The sequence below is a fragment of the Gymnoscopelus braueri genome, assembly GCF_963280865.1.
Source record: "Gymnoscopelus braueri genome assembly, chromosome: 15".
Lineage (NCBI taxonomy): Eukaryota > Metazoa > Chordata > Actinopteri > Myctophiformes > Myctophidae > Gymnoscopelus > Gymnoscopelus braueri.
Genome location: NC_137620.1, coordinates 14,321,800 through 14,338,325, shown reverse-complemented (window position 1 = coordinate 14,338,325; position 16,526 = coordinate 14,321,800). Strand labels below are relative to the sequence as shown.

The following is a 16,526-nucleotide window of genomic DNA, read 5'->3' as shown; positions in this document are numbered from 1 at the left end:
TTACAGTACAAGTAGAAGGTGGCGGGGGTGTGTTGGGGGTGGTGGTGTGTATGTGGAGGGGCTAGGTGTGTTGGGGCGGTGGTGGGTGGGTGAGAGGGGTAGGTGTGCTGGGGGTGGTGGTGGTGGTGGGTGTGTTGGGGGTAATAATGTGTCAGCATGCCATGCAAATTAGCTTATTTTTCTCAAATAGAGAGTCACAGAGGCGGAGGCATTTGGCTCATATGCCCTATAAGCATTCACATGTGAATTATGGTCGGGTATGTGAGCTCATAGTACGCATCAGTGCAAGTGCAACATCTATTAGCTGAATGTTGTCTAATTGCTCCTTTAAGTTTCATACACATTTGTGCATGAACACGACACAAATCATATCCGCCAAGCCGCTGATATCTCAACGCATTCTCACTCCCAAGACGGCAAATGGGTGACTTCTTGGGACGGACGTTAACTCGAACATTTTGTCAGTTTTTATGAATAACATGTCATTTTGTCCAAACTGTATGGTAGAGTATCTTAATACAATATAACTTGTAGAATTGGGGTGGTTGTATTTTGTCTCCCTGCTCTTCTATTGAGACATTTAGATGGTGTCAAAGGTCATGTCTCACCTAGACACAGGATCTGACACGAATTTTGACCTGATGGTCGAGATTCACTTTATCCCCTGAGCAAGGTTCTGGCAGGTTCTGTTAGCTCAATGGTAGATATTTCAGGAAATCAAGTTCAAATTCCGGGGCAGAAGAGGAAAGTTACATAGTGCAGCATAGTGCTGAATGCATAGCCTCTTTTATGTTTAAGATCAACTGTGGAGTGGGAGTGTGTAGTGTCAAACACTTCTCATGTTTTTCTGATGTGTTTTATATGAAGCAACCTTAAATGTACGCTCGTACGCTCGCTCGCTCGCACGCGACATGCACACACATCCACACATATCGTACCACACCACACCACACATAAAAACATGCATGCACCCACACATAAAAAAAGAGAGACTCCTGGGGCTGCTGCACATTGACAATGCTCAAGATGTCATCTGCAGTAAACCGGGTGAGGATTACAGGGGTGTTAGGGTGTCATTAAAAGGCAAAAGGCTCAGGATGCCAGCACTTAACATCAAACAAACCCAGCAGCCCGCCTGCCATGAATATAGCAACCCGTGTCATCACAGTAAACGGGCGTACTGTATGCGTTGGCGTGGCCCATACACTCCAAATGGCATTTTAGATATAGTTACAAGGGCTTGGATATGCTATCATGCTAAACCAATTACACTATCCTTATTGAGATGCTAATGGCACACTCAATGTGTGGCTGGTGGCAGCTAATCCGTGGTGTGTGTAAAGTGTGGAGGAGGTAGAAGACTTAACCTTTCCAGCGACAGAACGGTGGCAAAGTGGAACATAGGCTAGTGGTAGTACAGTAGGAATAGTCAATTCTCCTTGCAATCCGATTTCCTCCACTGACTATAACGATGGGCTGTCATTATAGCAAAATGAGGTGTTATTATCATTTTCCCCGCAGAACACATTTCCGAGAAGTCCAACGTGTTTTTACTTGCACTACCCTTTCAAAAGTAATTTAACTTTAAGTTAACTGTTTTATGGATATTTTATGTTTTCCCTAACAATGTATACAATTTAGGAATTTAGCAGACACTCTTTATCCAGAGCGACTTACTGTAAGCAAAGTAAACGCATACATCAAACGCATGGTGCCGCAATAATCTAGGCCAGAACCTCGCATCAGTCTAAACAGTATAACATCAAAAATATATAGATGTAGCTACAGTACAATGTAACCATTAGGAGCTATAGGATGCCAGGTCAATAAATGAACCTAGCATCTGTCTAAATAACATGCTATCTAAATTAAATGGCATCTGTCTAAATTACATGCTATCTAAATTAAATGGCATCTGTCTAAATTACATGCTATCTAAATTACATTTTGACCGTTGCATAAGACTGCGTGGTCGTCAAGGCTAGGTCATGTGCCATGGGCTAAGGTGGAGTCTGAAGAGGTGAGTCTTCAGATTACGACTGAAAATTTGGAGTGGGTCTGCAGTTCTAACTGCAATGGGGAGTTTGTTCCACAGGATAGATCACAGTAATCTACCAATATCGAGCCCGGTCACAGCGATCTAACGGGGTAGCAACATGATGACTAAAGAAAGTAAAATATTTGCACACCCACCGTCTTATTTATTCATAAGCGAGTCTTGTTTTTGTTTTTCTTCTACTGTATTGCAAGCATTACCCACACGTTTAGTGGTGTTAATTACCATCCATGACAGTGTGGCTGGTACTGTTTTCATCATCCTGTGAGTCTCTCTCTCTCTCTCTGTGTGTGTGTAGGTGTGGGTGTGGGTCTGTGTCTGTGTCTGTGTGTGTCAACATGGCAAAATGTGATCCTGGCGACACAAAGCATTAGCTAATACAGAAGTGGTTTTCAGTTTTGCCAGGTGTTTATAATTCTGTCAACACAATAGCATCACAACTGCACAAGAAAACAAGAAACTTTACACATGCGTACAGTAGTTCACAACGAAGGCCAATGTGGAAGATATGGGTGTGGTCGGAGCAAGACCAGAAGTGGGGGTTAACAGATCTGGTTAGCTCTGTGATTCTCAAATGTTTTTTTACCGACCTGTAAGGGTCCATTTGGAACTCCCTCAAGGAAACATGTGGGTCCCTGGACCCTACTTTGTGAACCACTGGCCTAGCTGATACCATTCGTTAGCATTAGCATTGCTAAAACATAAAATAGCTTCCAGTGTGGACATTTCTCAGGCCAAAAACACACTACCACCATGCCGCATCGGCACATCAAGTGTGACGTGTTGTGAGCTTGTAGATTCGCAGAATACTAGGGATGCTAGGGAACCAATCTCTCCATTTTATTTAATCAATCAGTCTGTCTGTGCATTGAACCTTAAATATTATAACAACTAACAATAGCAAGCAACTAACATGATACATCTTACATAGTCTAATACTAATATAGTATTCCGCGCAAACATCTGGTTGAGAACCACCATTAAAACCTGGCTACAATGTAAGGAAAAAGTGCATTACACCTTTACTTAGATGTCCCTAAACCAAATAGATTACAGCCCAATCTACCTATAATTATTACCGGTGGCTACAGCTTCTTCTGTGATAAGAAAGGACAGCAACACTGCTACGCTAGAGGCTCAGACCACTCTCTACACCGTTGCTAAGTGACAAATTGTCGGCAAGGAAGTGAGAGAGATAGAAAAAAAGGAAAAAGTAAATTGTAGAAACACTGTACATACAAAACAGAGTAATTACTTTTAAACACTTTTGAGGAAAAATCATAAAATTGTAGAAACACTGTACATAAAAACAAAGCCTTTAATTACCTTTAAACACTTTTGAAAAAAAGGTTTTGTAAGTTAGATTTCCCTCAGTTGCAAAGTAACAGCTCTTGTACACATAATTTCTATTCCCTTTTAATTAGTACATATATTATTTTGTATTGTTCCAATTTTGCTTTGGCAGTGTTTTCTCATGCCAATAAAGTCCTTCGAATTGAATTGAGAGAGAGAAAAAGAGAGAGAGAGAGAGAGAGAGAAAGAGAGAGAGAGAGAAAGAGAGAGAGATAGACTGAGTAAGAAGGCAGGGGATGGCGCAAGACTGAGTGGGAGGAAATCGAGCAGCGAACCTTCCAATTCCAAGATGGCCACTCTACATCCTGACATAGGGAGAATAGGATGGGGTTGGGGTGGTGAGGCCGGGAGGGGGGGGGGGGGGGTAGTAAGAAGACAGAAGAATTGATTGGCCATCCCTTTAGGATTCTGGCAGCCTCTTCTGTGCCGGAGGTAGGTTGGAATGAGAATGAAGGGGTGGGGGTGTGTGGGGGGGGATGGGGGGGTAATTGCAGTTGTTAGGCTGGTGATGGCTTACAGACAGGCGAGGAGGGGGTGGAGGTGAGGGGGTGAACAACTGAGAGTGAGAGAGAGAGAGATAAACAGACAGGGGAGTGTCCAAGCATCCATCTATTGATTGTGTGTGTGTGTGTGTGTGTGTGTGTGTGTGTGTGTGTGTGTGTGTGTGTGTGTGTGTGTGTGTGTGTGTGTGTGTGTGTGTGTGTGTGTGTGTGTGTGTGTGTGTTCCCATTGTGCCACCTCATATGTAATAATTGTGCTCATCCCACACACACACACACACCCCCGCCCCACCACTCAGCACCATTAATATGGTGACGTCTTAGTAACTGCACTGCCATCGACCGCAAATGTGTGTGTCATTTAATGTAGCGCCCTGGGAATCACTACCAGTACTGACCCCTTAAAAATGTTGCATTTTAAAAGGGGAGACCACAAAACAGCCACAATTTGTTTTCGTTTTTATGTGTGAGCGGTAAACGGTGCATGTACTGTCTGTATATAGCGCCTCTCTCCAAATCGCTTTTTACAAAGTGCATTACATTCACCCATTCACACACCGATGGAGGAGGCAACCATGCATGCAACCTGGCCCCAACCTGCTAATCAGGAGCAGCGGGGGGGCTGTGAACCGGGAACCCGGCCTCCGAGTCCAACATGGCCTCCCCCGTGTTTGCATGCAATTCTGTTTGCAATGACATCATCCATTCGATCAGGGAACGCATCTAAAAATGTCTTCTAAATCCTAAACAGGTTTCTGAAAAACTTACGTATGTTTCTATATCAGTGGTTCTCAAAATGTTTCATGTCCCCTAAAGTAATATATATTTGGCCGCCGACCCCATCTGAAAATATTTAGTTCCAGGGACCGCCAGAAGCATAGATTTGAGTTACAAATGTTCGCTTTAAAAATATATTTTCAAAGATTTGCAAAAAAATTCAGGATTTTTCACAAACATAGCAGATCTACGAGTGCCGCGCTATGAGCTTGTATATCTGCCATTTCTGAATAGCGTTCCCGGATTGAATGGGTTAATTAATAGACTGTATTGCTATCAAATCACAATAGAAGGCCATGCAACTTCATTAGACAATGAAAGGTCAAGTTTATCGTCATAACACATCGTCATCATATACATACTGTTACACCAAGCTAGTAAGCTATGAAATTTTAATCGTAGAATGATGAGAGACAAGCCTAATTTATGCCGCGTCGCACAACAGTGCCGCACACCGGAAATATCAGACCTACAAACTCACAACGTTGTTAGCTTGTACTGTATAGGTCTGCTATTTTCTGCAGTATGTATACTATGAATATGTATGTGAATCGGGCTTAATTGCATTTGAAAGCTTGTCTGCAGGCATTCTTTTAGGATATTCATCTGGTGATGAGCCATGCGGCTCGACTATGCACACCTCCAGGTTGCCGTGGTTTCATAATTGGTTAGTTCAATATTCGTGACGCCGATCGACATGTATTTTAAAGCGGAACATGTTTTTCCTATGAGAGGATGTGGCTTCTTCGTTCTACTGCATGATTCAATATGTTTATACAGTACTGTATTGGTGGAAATTCTGCTGTGTGTGAGCAGTGTGTCTTTCCAAGTGTGTTAAATGCCAATGCAAAAAAAAAAGCTAGCAGCCATTTGTACTTCTTTGCATGCATGGAATGCATGGAGGACTTCTGAGGTAATATGAACGCAACGTAAGGTAATCTGATTATTATGCTTAATCTGAATAACCCTGGCGGATCGGCGATTTGAAGATAAGAGCCGGTAATTAGCCGTTCCGCGACACACTTCCGCCTTCAGAGTCAGTCACCTCTGTGAACTCGGCTCCGTGTTGCAGATCAAAGGAAACCGCGTGTTTCGCGCTGAACTCGGGGGCCGGCGGTTGAACCGAGGGGAGCTGCACTCAGCACTTAAAGAACAAGAACAAATCTGTTTGATCCGTCCATTAATCCAACCGCCGCAACCAAGGTCTGATTATGGCAAAGACATGGAGGGAGGGAGAGAGAGAGAGAGAGAGAGAGAGAGAGAGAGAGAGAGAGAGAGAGAGAGAGAGAGGATGAAGCGAGACACGGAGCGAGAGAGAGGTCAGAGGGTGGGGGGGTGGGGTGGTAAGGAGGTAGACAGAGATAGAGAGTAAAGAACATTTTGTCAGTTAGTGTGTGTGAGAGTGTGTGTGAGAGAGAGAGAGAGAGAGAAAGAGAGAGAGAGGGGGGGGGGTATGTTGAGGCGTTCAAATGTCTCTCTCCCCCTCCAGACGTCGGTTAAGCTTGCATCAGACACCGAGCCGTGTTGAGCCTATTGCAAGTTAAGCCACGTCAGGGAATAAAAGAGAAGCTTTCCTCTATTCAGTCTTCCTCTTTCACTGTAGTCCTAAACTCTGTCTGAATCGCAGAGCAACCCGACGCCCCTGCGCACGTGCATGCACACAAAACACACACGCACACACGCACGCACGCAAATAGGCCTCTATTATCTAGATGTGTACGAAACATATATACACACATATATGCCTGCACTTACACATCATCTCTTTCCATTTATTTCGCTCATATAGCCTAGCGCAGACGTGAACACACCCCTGAGCGAACTCACGCACACACACACACACATAATCGTTCTCGTTCTGAGAGCGATTATGTCCATATCCATCCGCCTAGCCGTTCTACCTTCATTGCTTTGTGTCCCTCTCACATGCAAACAGTGGTGGGAGAAGTACTCAGACATTTTACTTAGGTAACAGTATCAATACCGCAATGTAAAAACACTGTTACAAGTGAAAGTCCGTTATTCGAAATGTACAAAGTAAAAGTACAAAAGTATTAGCATGAATATACTCAAAGCACCGAAAGTAAAAGTACTCAATATGCAGAAAGTCCAAGTTTAAAATATCTTTTGAAAATAGATTTTAATATAGTATAATATAGGGCTGAAGTGGTTCATGTATGTTTTGTAATAATAATCAAAATCTACAAAGTAACTAGCAACCAAAGTTTACATATAATTGTAGTGGAGTAAAAAGGGCAATATTTGCCTCTGAGATGAAGTGGAGTAGAAGTAAAAGTATTGAAAAATGGAAATACTCCAGTAAAGTAAAAGTACCTCAAAATTTTACTTATAAGTACAGTACTTGAGTAAATGTAATTACTTTCCACCACTGCACACACACACACACACACACACACGCGTATATGAGCGTGTGTTCCTGTCTGTGCCACGTACATGCACACTGCAGCCTGTCAGCCCGTCTCGTGTTTCGTCCGGCTGCCTGCGGGTTCCTGAGGGACCCGGGGTGCCTGTTAAGCACACAGACGGGACGGACAGGCCCAGACAGTGCTTACCGTATTACTGACTCTCTCTCTCAGTGCTCTATAGTGCTCCACGGTGGGTTTAGGATGTTCCCGGCTGATCAAAACACTGCCATCATCCATCCCGGAAGAAGGGAGGACGCAGGAAATGAGCCCCCCCCCCTTTACCCCCCTCCCGCCTTATTTCTGCATTAGATAACGTCATCTGCGTTCGCATTGACAGCACATCATTTAATTGAACCTATACTGTACCCTCATATAATATCGTTGTTGTCGGGTGGAAACCTTGTATGTACCAAAACAGTTTTTATTTTTAACAAAATTTGTGATTTAAAGTAGTGAAAATAGCAGATCTACAAGCTTGCAGATCGGCTATTTTCACCACTTTTGTGTGACACTCTTGTATGATGAAGAAGGGCATTAATGTCGTTGCTGTCCGGCAGAAACCGGCTAACGCTTTTGCATTTTTTTCCCCATAAATCAGGGCCATTGAACACCCTTTACGTCTGTGTGTTGGTAAAAACAATATTGAACCAATGAAAAGCATTAAAAAGCGCTTCTGACAAAACCAGCTAACTCCATTGGATCCTCAAACTTTCTGCTAAACCAGCTAACTCCAGCAAAGGAGAGTGGAGTTAGCTGGTTTTGCTGACTCCAGGCTCCACCCCCTTTTGACCTTCAACCACATTGTGAGCTTGGAGGTCCATTCAGCTGTTCTTATCAATGATGAACAAAACCTCCTAACTCATTTTTCATTTCCTGAAAACATTTTGGAGTTAGCTGGTTCCTGCCGGACAGCAGAGATATATATGTATATATATGTATATATATGTATGTATATATAATGATATTTATTGCATACCCACACGGAATCTGAAAAGACTATTTTCACATCGCCAACTATCAATTGGGGATATGTGTTCACATACAACCTTGCTATAATAAATACTTCAGGGACAAAACAAGAATGGCTACGCCGAGCATGAGCTGACGACGCTGTCCTTGTGCTGTGTGTGGCCACGTTGTATCATTCATTCTAGGCCATGAATGACGCTAGTCGATGACCCGACAAGTTCTCTCTTTCTCTCCCTCTCTCAAGTGTGTGTGTGTGTGTGTGTGTGTGTGTGTGTGTGTGCGTGTGCGTGTGCGTGTGGGTGGGTGTGTGCGTGTGTGTTGGTGTGTGTGTGTGTACCAGCCAGGTCACCAGTGCTGAAGTCTGCAAGCTGTCTATGATGGTAGGTCAGCATGTCACTGATCGGAGAGGAGAGGAGAGGAGAGGAGAGGAGAGGAGAGGAGAGGAGAGGAGAGGAGAGGAGAGGAGAGGAGAGGAGGAATGCCTGAGGGTGGGGTCTGGGGTGAACGAGTGTGTGCGTTGGGAGAATTGTGTGTGCGTTGGGAGAATTGTGTGTGATGGGGGGGGGGTGGATCATACTGATGAGAGGTCAAGTTGAGTGTCCTTGCCTGCCTATCAAGCTTATACCACAGGGACCCCGCCAAACTGTTCAAACACACACACCCACACACACACACACACACACATATCCCCTGCAGTACCATCGCATGCCACTGAGGGGAGCTCTGATCGTGCGATCCTTTTGCTGTGGGTGTGTTTCATCTGCCCCCCCCCCCCCCTCTCTCTCTCTCTATTATCTCACCTAATTCTGTCTGCTTCATTTTGCCCAGTACAAAGCTGACAAATTCATAGTTTTTCGGGTTTTTTTGAAGGGAGAGCAAGGCTTGGGGGGGGGGCGGGCGGGGGGGGGGCAAAAGTGAATAAGAGAAATAGACAAGCAGTAGAAGAGAGCGAGAGAGAGAGAGAGAGAGAGAGAGAGAGAGTGTGACTGAATAAGAAGGCAGGCACCATGTCTGGTGAGCTCACCCGCCTAAATTGTTTTGGATGGCGTTGCCGCAGTAGCAGATATGCACGCTGTTGCATCATGACCAATTCAAATAAATGAAAACTCAATATTTGAAGCAGATTGGAGCGGCTCTGCCTGTTCGAGTCATCAGGGGCCGGGGCTTTGAGATCGTGTCGGTTCTGAGGCGAGGAACAGTATAGGGAGGGGCACGCCCACATGGTGAATGAACAAGGGACTCAAACCTGTGGCATTCCCACTATAAGGGAAGCCACAGTGAGAATGCCGCAGGTCTGAGTTCTATACTATTATATCCATTATGTCCATATGTCCACAGCTGTGGCAGGTATATAGTCTCTGCTGAGCATGTGTGTAAATCACTGTGCATATGTGTGTGTGTGTGTGTGTGTGTGTGTGTGTGTGTGTGTGTGTGTGTGTGTGTGTGTGTGTGTGTGTGTGTGTGTGTGTGTGTGTGTCGGAAATATTAACCACAGCTATTTTTTCTTTGATCAGAATGCAAACGCAGGGTCAGAGGTGTGTGTGTGTGTGTGTGTGTGTGTGTGTGTGTGTGTGTGTGTGTGTGTGTGGGGTCAATGACATCAATAACCATGCATGTGAGTGAGTGTCCCAGAGGGACGGCCCAGTGTAAACCTATCGCCATCTTTAACACTTGAGGCCGCTCATCGTGTCAATTAACTGGATCCACTGGGGCGGTCTCTCCGCTCACTCTTAATGAGGGTTAATGGATTGACGTGTGAGGCAGGCGGTCAGGGGAAGAGCAGCAATGATAGACAACTGTTGATGGCCTTTATTACCAACAGGTACAGTAGCTCCTACCAAGCAATCTGATTGGTTTAAATATAGGCTCTCCAGCTGTGCACAAATCAGAATAACTAACAATAACATGAGGCATTGGGAGTGAGTCATATGAGAAAATAACCTTATTAACGGGGTGCTACAACTCAAAACAGAGAGCCGTTTACTCCCTGAAGTGTATTATTATTAATATTATCCTACTATCCTATACTAGAACACTGGTTCTCAATCTTTTCAGGCTGTGACCCCCCAAAATAATCATATTTGAACTGGGGAACCCCCACACTAACAAGCACTTGGAATGAAAGTTGAGGCATTAAATGTAGTTCGACTCGGTTCCATAAATAAATATTGTTAAAATAGCAAATTTAGAAGCTCACAACGCCTAGCTTTGAGAGGTGTTGACAATTTGACCAATGTTTGACCAGTTTGTATCTAGTTTGTTGAATACTTTTGATGCAGTAATGGTCTTTTTTCAAGGTATTAAAAAGGTCTTAAAAGTCCTTAAATTGTCACTTCGCCGTGGGACCCCCCCTCCCCCCCCCGGAAATAAATTATGTGGTGGCCCCCCTGGGGATCCCGACCCACAGGTTGAGAGCCACTGTACTAGAAAATGAAGAAACCTGTGACCGCCTGGAACCGCATTTTCTCCTCAGTGGGTTGACCAATCGATCTGAGCTTTTCCCAAATTTAAGCTTGTTTTTGTTTTGCGTTTCTGTGAACGGTCCTCGCAGACTATGGGATCTGTAGTTGTGGTTACAGTCCCATAGCCCGGATGGACGGTGGGTGGAAATGACGGGTATGGACTATGGACCAGTTATTATTGTTTTAGAATGCTACAAGGGTGATGCCTTTTTGTACCAAAGTACAATATCAACCAAAATATTCAATGTTCAATTCTTGTTAGCGGCATTATAGACAATTAACGTACCCTCACGTGTTAATTTGTGTTATTGTACAATTGTGGAAATACAAGCTTTATGTAAGATAGTGATGACATGATATGCCGATATGTGTTAACTAACTTGTGTGAAACTACACAGTTTTATGCAATTTGTCTGCGTTAGAGTTTGTGTCATTTCACAAAGGTCATTGTGGTGCAGTGGTAGGTGGGTTGGCTCAGCCACTAAATCTTTACAACCATATTGGCTTCCTAAACTCATTAAGCCAGTCTCACACGGGTGATCACACACACCCCGGCAGCATTACATATTTGACCCCGACTGTGTACCAATGTGTTTCTGTGCGTTCTGTTCTGTGTGCCTATGCGTGCATCTATGTGTGTGTGTGTGTGTGTGTGTGTGTGTGTGTGTGCGCGCGCGCGCCAGGTATTTCTATAATTATGAGGGCCAGATATCCCCACAATTATAGTAAAACATGAGAAATCGACCTTTATCCGACCACTTTCCGGGACACCACAAGAGAAATGGATTTTTAGTTTACAATAAGGAAAAGAATCAGGTTGGCGTCAGAGTTAAGATTAGGCATATAGGAGTCAGGTTTAGGGGTTGAGATTGAGTTTGAGATTTGTGTGCATGCATGCGTGCGTGCGTGCGTGCGCGCGCGTGCTTGTGCTCGTGCATGCGTGCGTGCGTTTTAGTTTTTGTTAGTTATGTGATTGCTGCCCTTTTATTTTAGTATATTATTATGCTAAAATAAAAGCCATTATTATTGAAGTAACTTGAACATAATGGCCATGTAATGTCATGTCATGTCACGTCGACCTCACGCTGTGCAGCTCCATACCGGAATGACAGCAATTGGCTGACATTTTCTCCCTATAATTTATCTCCACTTACATTGAGATCACTTTGACTTTGACTTTGTGTATTCGACAGAACTTGGCATCGGGTGGCGGTGATGAAAGAGGGTTTGTCAGTCATTCAAAGTGCACAAGTTCCAGCTTTGGATCAACATTGTTTTGCACAAGCTCAGAAAAAAAAGTACTTGTTGCAGCCTACTTTGCTTTGTGCTAATGCATTCAGATCAGGCGTTCTTGCATTGGGGCCCATTACAATGCCTATTATTAGGGCTGACAAGCCATTCATTCCAATTACAATTACCAAAACAGTGGGAAGAAGTAAGCAAGGCAATTGTAAGTGAAATTGATTGCATCTCACTACCGCTATGTGCAACTGCCAATTGATGACCCAGGCTATTGAGTCTCTGCTGTTGCCACTATTCAACTTGTCTTTTGTTATGCGGTTTGTTTGTGCGCGCGTGTGTGTGTGTCTGTGTCTGTGTCTCTGTGTGTGTGTGTGTGTGTGTGTGTGTGTGTGTGTGTGTGTGTGTGTGTGTGTGTGTGTGTGTGTGTGTGTGTGTGTGTGTGTGTGTGTGTGTGTGTGTGTGCGCGCATGAAAATTAACAAGATAAGACTTGCGTGCTCACAAGCGTCTTTTGTTCTCCATTACCTACAATTAAAGGTTTGTAAAGCTAGGTTGGGTAATTTGTTCAGAAAGGGTGTAAGTGCATTGTCGCCTCTGATGAATTAGGGCGCATTCCATTTGTGTAGCTAAGTACATTACCTGCATACATATAGAGCACTATTCACTTGCTCATTAATAATACGTGGAAATGGCGCTCAGAGTACCAGCCCTTTAAAACATGAACAACCTCTACAATCAACCGACACCAGTTTCTTACATGTGTAAGAGTAAGGTTCCTGTATATAGGTTAACGACACGGTATGAACAGGCAGCACTTTCTAATCCCCCGATTCCCCCCTTTGGGAAGCTAAAGGCAAGTTACGTTACATAATCTATTATATTATATTCCATTCAGTGTGACAAGTAGCCTATCTTTTTTAGCTATGATAAAACATGATCATGAACTCCTTTGACCTATTAGTCCTCATGAATGATCCCTGAGTGTGAAAGTGACATGGATCTTTGGTTGTTTGGAGGAAAAAGACAAGGACAACTGAGAGACAAAAACAACAGAACAAAACCACCAGCACATGGTCGATGGCTCCTCATTCAACCTGCAATAAAAACAAACCGATGAGTTTAGCCAGGCAGCAAGAGACAGAACAGAGAAAAAACAAGGAAAGATAGAGACAGACAAGAGAAAAGAAAAGGCGACCTCTAAACAGCAGAGAACGTGTAAGGAGCGGGGTTATTCGGTGATCCAACACGCCTGAAAATGTGAAACGTTTCCCTCCCTGCGCGTGCGTTATGCGTTTACCTGGCGCAGGTTGCGAGTGACGCGGACGTCGTGCCAGGTGTTGTCGTTGAACTTGCCGTTGACGGGCTCCACCAGGGCCTCGAAGGCCCCCGAGCCCAGGTTGATGACGAGCCACACGGCGCCGCTCTTCAGCGACAGGTTGACGTAGTCGGCCGACTTGCCCGTGTGCAGCATGAGGCCGTTGCGCTGCAGCGTGCGGAAGGACAGCGTGATCTCGTCCGTGCTGCTCTGGATGGGCGTCATGGACAGGTCGTAGCAGAAGAACTCGTTCCCCTTGAAGGTGGCCACCGACTCTTCCTTGCCTGGAGAGGAGAGGAGAGGAGAGAGCCATGTCAATAGACAATATTTTTACAAATATCATGGCCGAGTACAACAGAAGATCATACCAAAGATCGACCACATTGTTTTCAGAGCAATATTTCTCAGCAGTTGTATTCATCAACAATGCAAAAAAACATCAATGGAGGAAAAAAGTCAATACGCAAACTGAGTGAGTGAGACTGAGAGTGAGAGTGAGAGAGAGAGAGAGAGAGAGAGAGAGAGAGATGATGGACACTAAACAAAGACAAAGGGCGAAGGCTGAGCTAGACAGACAAAAGTGCATTAGAGAAAAAGAGAGACACAGAGAAGGCAGAAGAAAGTTGTGCTGACATCTTTCGGTAATGCCTGTCAGTCTATTTTGTATGACACAAGTGCCCTACTTGCACCGCGGAGTGCTTCGCTAGCATGCTACCAGTCAAAACAACTCGCTTCACAATGGACATGTGTCAAACCTGACGGTCCTAACAGTAACGGACACGTGTCAAAACCACCGGTCTTAACTGCTAGGGCGGGACACTGTTTCTGCCTGTCAGGAACTGAGCCCGATACCCCGCTGTCACAACACAAAGCACCCCGTCTACAAGAGAGGCACACTAATACCTCTAATCGCACAACACAACACAACACACCTCTGCTTAAGTGCTGTGGATTGGGTTGTGTGTATTAAAGGTCTGTCCACACCTAGAATGATAACTTTAAAGATACCTTATAAATATGTCATTTTAAAAATGCCTCCAACTCAAGTGTGGCAGAGTCCACACCAAAACTATAAAGACAACAACACGTGGTGAACGATATAATTGGGATCACTTTCAGAGCGATTTGATGAGCGATAAAAACACTGACAGCCAATCAAAATCTATCCGAATGTACAGGGCCTCGAGTTCAACACGTCACAATCCAAATGTTAACTGAATGTTATTGTTCATGAGTGTGGCTGCTCACATCATTATAGTTATAGCTATCTTTGCAGTTATAATTCTCTGTTTTGACAGCCCAGTATACTGTACCTAATATCTTACCGTTACACAGTAACAAAGGCCAGAGTGAAAATAAACAATACTAAGAAAAGAAGGGGGAGAACAGAGGCTCAGACTGGAAGAGAATAATTAGACCAGCCGATTAGTGACTGCCCCAAATCGCTGGATCACCCGGGCAACGACTGACCAATGGTTATCAATCAATCAATCAATCAGTCAACCAATCAGAACAAAACATCAAAAGAATGCAACATTTTCGAAACATTTTTAACCCATTAAATCCGGGAAAGGATGTCATTTTAGATTTTAGCTATAGCAATGTTTCTCCGAAAACTCTCTCGCATCACTTCGTGATAATTTCGCATTTTTTAACACAAATCTTCTCTTCTATGGGTCTCCCTGGCACAAACAAATTCAGATGGGTGGTGGGTGTGTGGCCAAATACATATCATTTTGGGGTTCCTTGGCACGAAAAAGGTTTGAGGAGTGAGGACTATACTGATTTAGAAGGCATTTTGTAGAATCGGCCTCAGGTCTTAATGGGTTAATTTAGTCACTCTCAACATCGATACAAATCAGCCGCTTGTGATCTGAAGTGACGCCGGGCTTCCTGTGGTCATTGAGCTCCCCCCCTCCCGTCCGTCCATCCGTTCGTCTGCCTGCACCCCCCCCCCCCCCCCGCCCCCCTGACTTGGGAGGAACCTGCCAGCCTCAGGTAATGAGGTTTAGGCCTCAGACCGGGTGGATCATCAAATCGAGTTCATCCCATGGTTCCATTACTGCGAAATGCACTCCAATATCGGGGTGCATTTCCCACGGGGCAGAGCTAGCTGCCAGGGATCGTCCGAAACGGGGGTGGTCGGTTTGTCGGATAGATTGAGAGCGGAATCTGATTGAGCAAGCCAGCTGGGTGCAGTAGCAATCTTTGGGGTGAAGAGGAGAGAGGAGCAGTGATGGATAACAGTGTGTCCATTTGGTGCTTGCACGTGCCGTATGAGGAGTATGGACTGTTATATCTGGTGTGTGTATGTGTGTGTGGAGTATAGCCTACTATATGGCTGAGAGGTTGAATTATGTGCTGCACTCCGGTACGAATTACAGATGACACAATAACAACGTAAAGTAAAATTGTTTTAAAGTTTAAGCCATTAAGTTTCATTTTAGATTTCTTTGGCTTTAAAAAATATATATATTCAAAGATTTGCAAACATTTTCACGATTGTTCAAAAATTGCAGATCTGCATTTTTTTTTTATTGTGATAATGTGTGCCCATTTTTTATTATAACACAAATCTTTGCTTCAAAATATTTTGAGATGGGGGTCCGTGGCCAAATTTTGGGGGTCCTTGAAATTAAAAGGTTTGATAACGACTGATTATAATTTACAACATACGTTTAAAAAAAAAAACTTAGGATTTAGAAGACATTTGTAGAATCGGCCTCAGGTCGGACGGGGATCATGGAAAATATTTTGTGACGATCTTAACGATTAAAAAAATCTTGGCACGCTGGCACTGGCTGTACCCCGTTTTAAAAAACCTCTGGCACTCAATGTGTTAATGGGTTAAACGTTGTTTTCCAATGTTATTGGAAAACAATGGGTAACATTGTTATGCCCATGGGGCGTAGCACCAGACGGAGATCATCTGACCTCGTTCCCCCAAATTTCGGCTCAAACATGGGTAAAAATGCATTCTACTATGCTGCCACCGTAATGTGGAATGACCTACCAAAATACATAAAGGATGTTGACTCCCTACCCAAACTCAAAACTAACCTAAAATAATTCCCGTCCTTAAAATACAAGTGAACATAATTTATTTGAACTCCTTTAACACTAGTAGAATCGTTTGCCCTCCGCCCCCACCCCTCCTTTCTCTGTAAATCTACCGTATGATTCTATTGAGCTTTATCCAATATTAGTATTGTTGTATCGTATTGTATTGTGTGACTTTAATTAACTTTAATGTCAGTACCACTGTGTGCATGTCACTCCGATGTCAATATTTCCAAGCACTAATACAACGCAAACATATCGTTGTATTCCTGTTGTATTTAGTAACAGTAAACACTTCAGCCTGTTACCTGGAAACAAGTCCCTTGGACTTTTTATCCTTCTAGCCTTAAAGGTTTCATGACGTTCA

The 16,526-nt window shown here is 44.0% G+C and overlaps 1 protein-coding gene across 5 annotated transcripts in view; it reads right to left on the bottom strand.

Moving 5' to 3' along the window:
* The window catches only part of nrxn2b (neurexin 2b), an 890,203-nt gene that overhangs the window by 524,142 nt on the left and 349,535 nt on the right, over positions 1–16,526 (bottom strand). For 3 of the 5 annotated variants that reach the window (XM_080450580.1, XM_080450581.1, XM_080450583.1), the window contains one exon: positions 13,082–13,383. In XM_080450580.1, coding sequence (XP_080306706.1) covers positions 13,082–13,383 — 302 coding nt within the window. Of the gene's footprint in view, positions 1–13,081; positions 13,413–16,526 lie in introns of those variants that run through there. The other 2 variants (XM_080450582.1, XM_080450584.1) reach the window with 2 other exon arrangements.